The sequence below is a fragment of the Lycorma delicatula genome, chromosome 2, assembly GCF_047948215.1.
Source record: "Lycorma delicatula isolate Av1 chromosome 2, ASM4794821v1, whole genome shotgun sequence".
Taxonomy (NCBI): Eukaryota; Metazoa; Arthropoda; class Insecta; order Hemiptera; family Fulgoridae; genus Lycorma; species Lycorma delicatula.
Window position 1 is genome coordinate 83,762,935 of NC_134456.1, and position 14,414 is coordinate 83,777,348.

Genomic DNA, 14,414 nt, shown 5'->3' on the forward strand with positions numbered 1-14,414 from the left:
TTTAAAATATTGTATAAATGCAGTAGAAATTTCACAACAGAAAAATTTTATTTATACTAAAGTAAAATGTAAGTTATCATGTAGGCACAGAATAAACATTCAAGCAAAAAGTCTGCTATTACCGAATACTTTACTTTTATAATATTTATGACAGTAGGACGTACATATAAGAATCAAAGTAATTGTATTTTTATATTATAAGTTACATGTAGTCACAGTTCAATCAATTAGCTAAACAATAACTTTCATTAGAATATATCTGATTAAAAATAAGCCTGTAACATAGTAATTAAAACAAGAAAAAAACCCAAACATATTTTTATATGAAGATAAAAATTAAATAATGTTTAAACTCTAATAAAAGGTGGGTTTATCAAACTGTAATATATTGTTTTCGTTAAAGAGCTGAATTTTTCAGCTACTCACATGCTATTTGATGTTCAGAATCATTACTGAGCCACTTGTAAATAAAACACAATGACAATATAAATATACAAATTTTATACAGATATTCAATGTCACCTAAAGACAACTTTGTTAATTCTGCACCAGTCAAACAATTATAATATTTAATAAGATGCATGAAGTAATATCCCTAATATGTACTTTTTTCATGAAGGGGATGTTCTTAATAGAATTAATTTCAGAAACACAAGCTTTCCCTGACTAGAAATGCAGTTAAACATTACACTATTTGAAACAGTATACCTGACTATCAGTAACATCAGCATTTCAACTGAAAATTAGAAATTAGTATGAGGAATTAATCCATCTGAGCACAACTGAAATTAAGCAGCCTTATGGATGGCTCTTCAACCTACAGCTTACAATAGAAAACAATTATTACAATATAACAATATAAAAATGAGATAGTACTAATTTCATACATATCTCTCCACAGGTAAAGTTAAGAAACTTACAGCTAAAAAAAAAAAAAAACAAATCTAGTAAAAAACAAGGAAAAATTACCATCAGTGAATTAAACGTGGAATTTCGATTCACTAATTTAATAAATGATCTAATTCAAGTTTATGTTTAAGAGTCAATTTGAAATAGAAATTAAATAAAAATACCTGTTCCATAACTTCAGGAGCCATCCAACATGGTGTACCGACAAATGTGTGTCTGACTTTTTGCCTTGATAAATCTCTCCCTGTAGCTAACCATGCACTAACACCAAAATCAGCAATTTGTACAGCACCATCTTCACCCAGTAAAATATTACCTGCTTTAATATCCCTAAATAGCAATAATTATATATTTATAAAATGTTAACAGTAATTCACCAAAAAAAAAAAACAATATTTTTATATTCTTGAGAAAAGATTACTTTTACACAGGGATATTAAATAAATATACAGTGATCATTTGAAAAGTTACCACATTTATTATTAAACAGCTATCAACTCCATAATATTTCTGCTTCCAGGCATGTATACCACTCTCAGAGGGAATGGAACCTTTTTAAAATTATTTTCAAAGGGGTAGAACCACCCTGCTGCTACACCTTCCTCAATTCAAAAATTTTAAATGGCAATGGTAGCATTTAATTACATTAATTGACAACCCAAAAAAAAAATAAATTTTGATGAAATGAAAATTAAAATCCGCCCACCCCTTCACTAAGTAAGTACAAAAAACCATTTGAGATAGTACCTTTTTTAAATTTCAGTCCAACAAAAATAACTATAAAATTATGCGATATTACTTCATAAACCATTTGTAATAATGTAATCTGTAGATTAAAACTGTGAAAATTATTTTTTAAATTGCTAACAAAAAATTTCGCGCATAAATGTTTTCTAGATTATCAAGGGTTGAAAACTTATTTTTTCTAAATGAGACAATGTAGCTTATGAACCTAACTGGAAGGCCCTTTAAGTGACAAGTAACTTAATGCAAATAAAATAAATATTGGTTCATTGGTATTGAAGTTACGATTAAAAATGTGGTTTTTTTAGGTTATGTTTGGAAACGGTTACTGATCCAAAACATTAGGTCTGAAATCATCCATTCTTGTAAAAAATATGGGTTTCCGGTTTCTCCAGCATTGAAAAAACATACCCGTAAACACAGCATTATAACATCAGTTAAACATATAAAAAACCAATAATAAGGTTTCGTACCAGCAAACTGTTGGTTTTGTACCAGCAAAAATGTTACATCTTTGCTGGTAAGATATTGAAAAATTTAATATCAGATAAACTTAATGATTAAATAATTAAATAAAAACTAATTGATATATGAATAAAAAAATAAAGCCTAAATCATTCATTAGTTAATTTTGTTGTTTAATGATGTTTATGTGATGTTAAAATGCTGTATTTACTGGTGCGTTTTTTCAAATGGTTTATGAAGTAATATCATGTAATTTTATGGTTATTTTTATTGACTGAAATTTAAAAAATACGTACTATCCCATATGGTTTTTCACACTTACTGAGCGAAGGGGTAGGCAGATTTTAATTTTCATTTCACCGAAATTCATTAATTTTTTGGGTTGTCAATTAATGTAATTAAATGTTACCATTGCCATTTAAGATTTTTGAGTTGGGGTAGGTGTAGCGCAGAGGATGGGTTCCACCCCTTTGAAATAATTTTAAATACGGTCCCCCTGAGAATGGTATGCATGCCTGGAAAACAGAAATATGATGGAACTGATAGTTGTTGAATAATAAATGTAACTTTTCAAATGATCACCTGGTAGAAAAAATAATACTGACAGATTCAAATCAATATACCACTACAAATATTAAAAGTAATGCTAAAATCAATTTAATGAAGGTTTGAAATGTAATAACCATTGTTAAAAATTAAACACTGCATACAGAATTTAAGTTTTCTTAAATTTATAATCACTTATAACTTATTATAATCTCATTAATCTTGGTCAAAATTAAAAATTACATTACATTATAATTTATTATATAAATTTTCAAGAAATGTACTGACTTGTAAGGGTTTTAAGATTTTTATTTAAAATTTAACAAATTTACAGGTGTTAAGCCCATTATTCTATTTGGTTAGCAGTGTTTGCTTAGTTATAAAGTGATCAATCAACGTAAGCAATAAGTGATTGTGAAGTGTAGACCTTATTTAATCAAGACTGTTCAAATATTTTTTCAAGGACTTAATCTTGCTGCACATACATTTCTTCCAGCCACACCATCTTTGTGAATAACTGTGGCTTTCATGTTATAAATTAAAATAATGAGATAGAATCTGTTAACGCAGCTGCAACAAATTTTACAACTACTGCAACAAATTTTAAAAAAGTTCTGTGACAAGCAAGTTGAAACGATATGTTATCTTCACCAACAATCTTTTAAAGGCTACGGAGAGTTGTATTACATTTTCAAAATAACTAAAATGTATTAAAAAACTGATCAAAATTCTAAGTAGCCCATTAACGAGCTGAAATCTACATGTTACTGAAAAGTTTAGAATTTATTCATGAAAGATAAAGGAGGCTAGCCAAGAAATAGTTATAACATTTGTATCAAATAATCACACTCAATTTTAACGATGAATTTAGCACAAAGAAAAATGTTTTTCATAATAGTCAAACAGCATATTAAGTAATATTTAATCTTTCTAAATAAAAATCTTACATTATCCCTGTATTAAAATATAATTTATCAATATTTTAAAATGTAAATTGTACACCATTACAGAATCTAAATTAAATTTTATTTCCTTACGCTAGTCATTACAATCAAAATCTACTTATTCATTCATTATAATTTCAGTGCTGCTTTTTAGTATGTAGTATTTTTCCACGTGTAAGAGATTTAAATTTGATATTATTGACTGTTAAATGACATGTTTTCTACTTGAAAATATAAAACACATACTGTGATTGTTTTTTGCCTTATAGGAACAGAACATTTTAATATGTTTGAAAAAAAAACTTTTTTAAGTTTATTATTATTATTAAATAATTACTTATAACATAGAATATTATTTTCCTGTAAATTATATCACAAAATTTAAAATAAAAAAGGTTTAACTGTATAAAATTACTTTTGAAAGTGACTATGAAAAATTAAATAAATCAAGAGGAAATTTAACTTTGGTATTTATAATAAAGCAGATGTCTACAGAAACGAATATGAAGTACAAAAAAATTGTATATGAAAATAATTAACAGAAACTTTAAAAATATCATCTACTAACTTCAACATTGCAGATTAAATTTTTTCAGAAACAAAAAAAGTCCACGACTTTTCAAATCCAGTATTGGGGAATAACCACCTAACCCTAGTTTTGGAACACTCTATGATAGTGTGTTTGTGACAAATGGTGTAGGAACTATTAGCATCATCATTTGTCTGGTAATTTCAGTCTAACATCATTATGAATTGACTTCAGAATTTCAATATAGAAGCCTGAAATAATTCTAATTTGTATCCTCACAGCCTTCAGCATTGCCTTTCAGCCAATGGTAACATTTTGATATACAGAAAGTTGAAGGAATAACTGAACAACCATGATTGTCAACTAATAAACTACAAACTTTAACAGCTATCAGTTTGTAAGGATGCTTAGTATCCAAAGCAATCCATCATAACATGCTTGAACAAACATCTACCATTTTCAAGAAGATAAAAATCCAGAAGCAGTGTACACAACAAACATTTTTATAATAGGTGTGGTAAATCAGTAACTGGATATGAATGAATGGATTGCAATGATAGCTAAAGTTGACTGGTTACCACCAGATCTCCAGCCATAGTGCAATTTTTGGGAATTATTGGTTAATGCCTAATATATGATTAATCATTAAATCTGCAATTAATGAATAGCAGTAACGTAAATGGACTCAAAAAGTATAAATTTAGTTACATTAGTACAAACTACAAAGAAACATATTACTGCTAGAATTTTTTTAAGAAGCTTTCTAAGAAATTTTCAATGCAACTTGATATTTTAATCTGAACAAAATGGTAAAGTACTACATGTATGTGTCTGTATATATAAATATATTATACATACTGGTTTTTTCATTCTATGGAATCATAATTTTATGGCAATTAAAAAAAAGAGATTTACAAATAAATTACTATCATTAAGATTAATAATACTTGATTATTGCAAAAGCTGATTCAATATAATATATATATATATATATATATCAATTTCTTTCATTATTTTTTATTATTAGAACTTCAGGGGTAATTATAAAATTTCTCACTTTTAAAGAAAGAAAATATTTTCTAAAGAATTTGTTTTGCAAATGAGTATCACAGTATAGCGAAAAGTTTTTCAAAGTGGTATGTCTTATCAAAATTGAAAACAAGTGAAATGATTTTCACTTGTTTTTCAAATTGTAGCACTAAGTGAGCTTAGTGCTACAATTTTTTGTTTTGAGGGACATACCTTACATAAATAATAGTGCTGAAAATGACACCTAGTAAATTACATCACATGGACTCTGAAAGGGCATGGGAGCACTGCCAAATGTATAAAGATAATTTTCCTTATATTTTTATTGGTCTGTATCTGTACTTTTTGAATATCCCTTTTGTAAATGCATGAGCGAGAGGATATATATATACTATTTGTTGCACAACGTACAACTTCATATAAATATTAAATGTGATTTTTGTTCAAAGAAAATAATTAAAATTACCTGTGAATTTGCCCATTACTGTGAAAATAATCAAGCCCTTTTAAAACTTCTTTAAGAACAGTTGCAATTGTAGCCTCATCAAAAACACCATGCTTACAATTTGAACTTCGCATCTTATGTTTTATTATATCCAAAAGTGATCCACCTTCTAATAATCGTAATACTAACCACAGTTCTTCACGTACCACAAAACTTGTATGATAGGTTACCACGTTTTCGTGGTTGCATGATGACATTGCTTGGATCTCTTTCTGTAAACAATTTTTTAACACAATAGATTAAAATATAAATATAGAAAATATATAGAAATAAAATATAAATAGAAAATGAGCTGCGAGTAGTACACAATATTTGCAAAATATGAATAACTAACCTTTTCCTTTTAACATCATATTATGACTAAGTATTTCTGAATCAATAAATAAATAAATAATATATTAATTAAAAAAGTAATAAAAATGAAGAAATATTACAAATTTAAAAAGAAAGAACAAAATGCCATAACATGTAGAAGTTTACTTTAAACTGGTATATATATATATTTTTTTTGCTTGTATTAAATAGCTGTTGAAAACTATATATTAAATTTTTGGACATACTGGGTTAATGGTCAAGAGAAAGATGACAAAATGCATTCTTCATTAAAATGTAATCAGAAATGAAATTAATATATGTAAATAATACACAAAGAACTGTACTTTAAGGATAATCTATCTAAGAAATAAAGAAGAAATGAAATCAACAACTAAATCTCAAATGCTTTCTAATTAAAAAAATTTAACATAATTTATAACAAATTCATTTTTATACTTATAAAAATCTAACATAACTTATAAATTATTAAAATAATGGGCACTTTCAAAATGTTATGACAATAACAGAAATTTTGCAAAATATGAATAACTAACCTTTTCCTTTTAACATCATATTACGACTGACTATTAAATATTTCTAAATTAATCAATCACTTTATAATATATGAATAAAAAAAAAATTAAAAGAAAGAACAAAATTAACTATGAATTTAAAGATATTTAAAGTAGTGACATATTATAAAATAGTATTTATACAAAGTATGTAATCGCTAACAGGTTTTTATTTATGCATGAAGAATATTTTTATCAATCTATTATTAACAGTTTCATTTTTAATGAAGCAGACAAAAGCTGATTTAATACTAATACTCTTCATGTAATAAACTTAAGGAGAAATTTTTCAGGAGTATTATCACTATTATTTTTAGCTTCTAAGTCATTTAAATAATTTATTTGTTTAAGAAATGGCAAGTGATAATGTAACCAGATTCCTAATTATTTACAGTATTAATGTTGGTCCTTACTTGCTGTACAATACTCTAAATCAGCGATTCCTAAACTGTGCACCACAGCACCCTGGGGAGCCGTGGCCTCTTCACATGGGCACCATGAATTATTGTAAAAACTTCTTAATTAATTGAACCAAGACATTTATAAATATTAATTTAATGTTAATAAAGTAAAAAAATAATGAAGATACGAGTTTTATTTACTTTTATTTCTTACTTACGACTAGTCAAACTTTTACTTAGGGTAGGGCACCATGGCAAAATTTTAATTGAGAAAGGGCGCTGCGACTCGGAAAGGTTTGGGAATCGCTGCTCTAAATGAAAACAGAACTCTTTAAGTAGTACCCATAAATAACATTTAAAATACTCCTGAATATTATCAAGCATTACACAAACTTGCATTCATATGACAATGTACAGTGTTTTAATTTAATCTTCAGCTATTTTGTGTACCATCTTTGACAAAAATGTTTTTAAATAAGTTCACACTTACTTAACTCAAAAGATATAACAATTCAAGGATGTATTACTATAAGACAATACTCATTGTCCTTTCTTTAGTATTAAATACTATAAAAAGGATTTTTGTTTTATTTACCAGACCATGAAGAGGGCAATAGTCTATACTTGATACATAACAAAAATTTATCTAATATATTCAAATACAATATGAGTTAAGAAAAGAGATATAACAATTTAAAATGAGAAATTTCAATAGAAAAGAAATCAAAGTGGCACTTATAAATTGGAACAACTCAAAGGATTTCATACATTATGTTTAAAAAAAGAATTACACAGCATTTTAGAAAAAGAGAATTGCTAATGATGTGTCTAAAACTTTCTGTTAAATTGTCAAAAGAAATCTTAAACCACACACTTAAAACAAAATAAAAAAGGACATGATAAACTTTAACAAGTAAATTAGATCTATTCAATTACTAAAACTCCAGAGCAACTAGATAAATTATAAATTAATGTAACACACTGATTAATAACTAACTTCATACACTGATTCAGTGAATCACGAGCAATTCATTTTATGAATAAACTAAACCATTCATATATAAACAATAACAACAATTATATACACACATTCATAACAATAAAATATATTAGGAAAATGTAACAGAAGTGAAATAATTTTTCAACATAAACTATCGATGAGGTATATGCTTATTTTTACAAAAGATTTAACAATTATAACAAATAAAAATGTAAGTATGAACTTCAAATTGCTATTTCAGATACAGACAGTAAACATAAAGTTCCTGGGAGCATAATACATGAAAGAGAATCCAAAACACCTATGTTTATTTTGGCATTTCCCTCAGAAGACAGAGGAGTTACAAATAGTTGGAAAATGACAGTAACATATAATCAAAGAAATACATAAACATCAAAACACAGTGATTGCTCTAAAAAATAAAATGAAGCATAAGATGAACTGATGAAAGCTGTGATCATCATTCAACTCAAATGAATAATATAAGATAACATAATATTATAAGCAATAAAAGTGAATATACATAAGTTGATCAGCTTTACTTTCAATATGTATGAGGAAAGAATGCAAACATTTTTTAATAAAATTTACTTCTAATCACCACAATACAAAAAGTAAAAGAAAAAACTAATAAATCAGCACAACATAAATTATTCAACCATAGGTTATTTCTAATACTTATTCAATAACAAAAGGCACTTTTATAAAAACTTTGGAAATTTACAAAAACAAAACTTTGGTAAAAAGGTTAGAAATTTTTACATACAAACAATAATACCCAAACTGTATTGTCAACATACTTCATGGCTTTTACCAACAACACTATTAATTTCTTAAAAAATATTATAATAATAAATAGTTATGAACGAATATAATAGTCAGTATTTGCTCCGTTAGTTAAAATAAATCTGCAATTTAGGTAAGGCTCAGACAAGATGTAATGAAATTCATAGGGCAAACACTCAATAAAATAATTACTTTTGTAGTTACAAATAGAAAATAACTTTACAGGCATGATTAAGAACCATAGTTTCAACATTCTTCATTACATGTTTAAAAATAGCAGTTTTAAAATGCTTAAAATAGCCTAGTAATGCAATATGGAAAATACTGTTGACAGTAAGAGTCGTTACAAAATATTTTAATCAAATTAATAAACAGATATTTATTTGGAAAAACAGAATAGTCACAACGTATTACATTGACAAAAGCCAAAAGAAAAGAAACATACATTAAAAACTAACTTTGTTTGAATACAAAACTGACATGCTGCCGTTAAGAATGGATGTCAAGTAATATTTAAAAGTAATGAATTCGGCAAAACACTGGAACTGTGGTAATCTACTTTTTAATTGAAAATTGAAAGTATAACAAACGATGCCGCAACAAAATAAATGTAAAATTAGAAAATATATTCTTATAATACGTCTTTCTGTTACTTACCAATAATTCGTCCATACTTGTGTTCCATTTTTCCAAATTTATTCTTTTTATTGCGCATTTTTCATTTCGAGGCTTACAAAAAGCACCGTGAACTACTGCAGTTGCACCGACACCTAACAAAATAAAATATACATGTCAGATATTTTAGGTTATGACTATTTATAGTAAAACTGACTGTACAACACCGGCAAGGACACGTATATAGGTTAAATGCAACATTAATACGCTAATACAGTTAATAATAACTGAAATTAGGTTTCAGTATTACAATACGATTTTAATTTAATAAAGACTGACCTATAACTTCTTTCAATTCGTAATCATCTTTCGTGTTTGGCCATCCAGGTGGAGGGTTGGCTTGTACTGTTGCCGCCATCTTGCTGTGGAGGTCATCGGGACCACTCGATTTAGTTGCCAGTGATCCTAAAGGTGGAATATCTCCTGTTGAAGACTTTCTTCGGAAAATTCCCGGTGATCCAGGTGGCATTAACCCCGGGGAAATTTTTCTGAGTAACAAGACATAACGTTTTCATAAATATTAGTTAAAAAGAAAAATATTAAATTATAGTTTTATTTTACCAATACAGGAAATGCAATAACCGATTTTATTTATATAGATATTAGTTTATTATAACGAATTTTGAATTAAAAACTATTTGTAGATTAAGAAAACCTCTTGTTTAAATGAAATAAGATCATCGATCTATTTATATTAATTAATAAAATATATTTACACCAGAATACTTATCTTTTGTTTAGTTTTTTTGTATAATTTGCCAGAATTTATAAACAGAACTGTTTCTGTAAAATAAAAGGTTCAAGTTTTTTCATTGATGTTAAGTCGACATTTTTTTAAATACCAAAATTGTGTATATTCAGGTTTTTAGATGAATTTATTTTAAGTGTTGACTTAGTTTTATTTTTAAAACTGTAATGAAAGAAAAAACTTATTTAAAAAAAAACACAATTCTTTTATTAATTTTTGTAAATGACTAAAAAAAGGAATACATATTTTCTTTTAATAATCAAAGCCTTATTTGTCATCAAATCGACTGATCTCGATGATTTTTAGAAATCATCGTTTTTGTAAAAGATTTAAACGATTTTAAAGATATTTTTCTTTTTTTTCGACATTATTGGTTTTTATAATGTAATATAACCACCCGATGTAATTGTGATTTTAAATTTTATGTTTTAAACGAAATTTCACGCATACTAACTAATAATTTAGTTTCAATAAAAAGCAGTACATATACATATTTCCTTATTAATGAGCGTTAGTTCAGGCTAGGGGGACTAGTCCACTTTACGTTGTTCTCTATTCTTTTTTATATTTTTATTGAGACGCAGATTTCTCGCCTTTTACAATATTTTTGCGAACAGCTTTTTTTTATTAGGATGGTGATTTGTAGCCCTAGCCATATTTTATATGTAAAAAATAAAATAATTAGTGTAAAATAAAATAGATTTAAAAAATAAACATTGTAAAAAGTAAAAGTAAACTTTTTCAGTTATTTAAGTACGTTTTGAAGTCGTTATCAAATTAAGAGTAAATTAAAAGTTTTGGCAGTTGTTTTTTTTTAATTTATCGCCAGCTTCTAAATTTAGTATAAAAATTAACATATATGTATAATAATTACTCAAATTATAGATTTTTCTATATACGTACTATTAAGTAATCCTGGTTTTTTATTATAAAAATTGTTTAATTCACTTCAAAAAGGGTTTAAAATACATACAAAGAAAATAGTTGCAGCTAGCAATTGAACTTTTGTTAACTAATACTTATGCGACCAGTGAGTTCAGAATGGCTTGAATTTTATTTTTATAGCCTAAAGAATTAACAAGTTTTCTTATTGGTTACTGTTTAAATTACAGGAAATCTATGATTAAATTATTATATTTATTTCTAATGTATAAAGATAGATTAAATAAGCCAACGAACATATAGCATAGCATAAGCTAAATGTTGGCAAAGTGTTTAAGTGATAAATTAAGTTATTGTGGCTAAAGCAGGGATTAATAACAGCAGACGCAATGCAATCTTATTCCTTAACTTACAAAAATGAGTATAAAAAAAAATTCAACGACAGAATCGTAACTTCCACAAATCAAACAACTGGAATTTATTATTTTATAAGATGCTTAAAATTATAGGGGAAAGGAAATTCTAAACGTAATTTGTAAATTTTTGTATTCAAATTTACTATTAATGCCAGTTAATTCCACAACTGAAACGTATTTATGGGAAAAACCTTTACGATACAACAATTATTAGAGTATGTTGAAGTTATCTTCAATAAAATATATTATATCCTTAAAAAAAAGTCATGTCCTTAATACTACAGAATAATAACGGAATTTTATATTTTCTGCTTAATAAAACTGTTTAAATATTTCAATAAATTAAAGAATTATTTGTTTAAAAATGATCTTGTGACAGTTAACTGTTAGAATAAAACAACCGTTTTTTAGGTTTTATTGCTTTAGTTACGAGATAAATCCGTTTGTTTATCTGTTTGATGCAAGATTCTAATTGAATTTGATATCACGGAGGAAAGATATCTTTATTTTTTAATTACCTTTTCAAGAAGTATGCGCAAATGCGAGATTTAAAATAAAAAAAAAACGTTGAAAACGTTAAACACGGTATTAGATGAATAGTATTAATTACAAACTACAAATTTACCAAGTTTTTACAATTTCTTGGCTGATGGAAATGTAATCTTTCATTTTAAATTTTACGCTATCATGTCAAAACATTTTTAAAAATAAAAATATAATTTTTTCTATCAATCACCATCCGTAAAAAAGGATGGTGTGTGGGTTTGTTTGTTGTATATGCTCACATTTTTATTTTAGTAACTATTGGCGTACAGCGGACCAATGGTGGTGCGCAGGGCGGCTGCGCGCAACGCAGGAACGATTCATTCGTTCAAACTATTTCTACTTCTTGATACGAATGATTTATCTAAAACGGTATTTGTGTTTTGGGGATAAAAAGGGAAAAAATTAGGGTTAGAGGTGTGTTAAAAAATTATAACTCAAGAAACAAATAAAAATATTCAGGATTTTGAAGCTTTTCGTGGTAAAAACCTTTTTTGTTGTTGTTAGTACGCTAAATTCATGAACAACTTTAATTACAACTGGAAAAATATTTAACAAGATCATGTGTAATGAAACAAAAACCATGTATCATTTTCGTGGTGGGCCGTAGGCTCGCTTTTTTTCTAGTATCTATCATAAATAAGAAATTTCTGATTATAAATGATTAAAGGTAGAAAGTTTTGACTTAGTGGAACTGTTTAAAACATAAACTAAAAGGGAACTGTAGATTGTACATAATGATAAGAACATTTTTTTCACATTATTAAACTTTTCAATAAAAAGTAAGTGATTCGCCAATAATCTGATGAATGACTGCACACGAATGTAAACCACGTTCACAAGTGTTAACAAGAAAAACAGGTTTCTTGCTAACTGGTGTTAACAAGAAAATAAAGATCAAAATTTATGTACAAAAATTTCTTATGTAAAATTTTATTAGACTGACGTAAAAAAAAAAACATTAAAAATACAAAAAAAACGTATTTAAAAAATATTTTACGATTTAAAATGTAGGTTTAAGAAACCCAATGAATTTTTTAAAAGCAAACTACAGCTTTCGAACTGTTATTGTAATTAATTATTAAAAGTTTAAATATTACAATAAATATAAAATTTGAAGTTCTCTGAGAAATTTGAAACCTTTTGTTTGAAACTTTTCCTATTGTCGATATCGATAATATTTTGTTAAGACGGTAGAATTGATTCAGTCGAGAAGAAACGTAATTTGATCCGTGAAGTTAAGAACTTGATAACGCATTTAAAACTTAACTAAATCGTTTCAATAATTTAAAACACAAAAGCCAGTAAAAAAAAAAAAAAAAAAAAAAACAGATACAAAGGCAGACATTTTTCTTGGAATCCATTGAAATTGGAAAATCGAAATTTTTTTCAAAACTTCCTTTTAATACTATGAGTTTCACTTTTTCGTTTTTTTTTTCTATGAAAAAGTAAAAGTGCACAAAATTATTAAAAGGTAGGATATTTTTAATTTGTTTGGACGGAATTTGTAAAACCTTTAGAAATTTTTTAATTTAAGTAAATACAGAGTGATTCAAAGAAACGGGAAATTTTGAAAATTGTGTTGTAGCCGTGTGCGATTGGTACCACTTGATAAGTGGTGCCAGCCTTTCTAACCTAACCTGCCATTTAGTTGTCATGGATCCTTGGAGTGGTGCACAACGTGCATTTGCTATCAAAGCGTTTTACAAAAACAATGACAGTGTGGAGGGAGCGCGTAGAGAATTTCGCCGCCATTTTAATCTGGGACGGCACGACCGTGTTCCATCAGCACATGCAATTAAAACACGGATATCTAATTTTGAGGAAACCGGTTCGGCAATGAAAAAGAAACCTCCAGGCCGTGAGCGAACCGTCCGTACACCACAGAATGTTCAAGCTTTACAAGATGCTGTCAAACGAAGTCCACATCGGTCAATCCGTCGTCCCTCAGCATCTTTACAATCGCATAGTTCAAATGTTCGAAGAATGTTAGTGAAGGACTTGCAATACCATCCATACAAGTTGCAGATCGTCCAGGAACTGAACCCGAACGATGCAGTTGTGCGAGCACAATTCTGTAATGTAATGCTTCCGAAGATAAATGATAACGAAGAGTTTGTTCACGAACTGTGGATGTCAGACGAAGCGCATTTCCACCTCAGTGGATTTGTTAACAAGCAAAATTTCAGATTCTGGGCACAGTCAGATTTCAGATACTGGGCACAGCCAGAAAGTGACCGTGTGGTGTGCAATGTCATCTTACGGTGTTATAGGCCCTTATTTTTTTGAGGATGACAACGGTCTTGCGATTACAGTGACGTCGGCTCGTTACGTAGCCGTGCTTGAAACCTTTGTTGTGGAACAACAAAAGAGATTTCCACGGATTCTTAACACAGCCTGGTTTC

General features: G+C 27.6%; 1 protein-coding gene across 11 annotated transcripts in view; it reads right to left on the minus strand.

Annotated features, from left to right (window-relative positions):
* The window catches only part of fray (oxidative stress responsive kinase frayed), a 196,230-nt gene that overhangs the window by 47,458 nt on the left and 134,358 nt on the right, over nucleotides 1-14,414 (minus strand). For all 11 annotated transcript variants that reach the window (XM_075355660.1, XM_075355662.1, XM_075355665.1 and 8 more), the window contains 4 exons: nucleotides 9,700-9,908; nucleotides 9,403-9,515; nucleotides 5,633-5,883; nucleotides 1,074-1,239 (listed from right to left, as the gene is read on the minus strand). In XM_075355660.1, coding sequence (XP_075211775.1) covers nucleotides 1,074-1,239; nucleotides 5,633-5,883; nucleotides 9,403-9,515; nucleotides 9,700-9,908 — 739 coding nt within the window. The remainder of the gene's footprint in view (nucleotides 1-1,073; nucleotides 1,240-5,632; nucleotides 5,884-9,402; nucleotides 9,516-9,699; nucleotides 9,909-14,414) is intronic.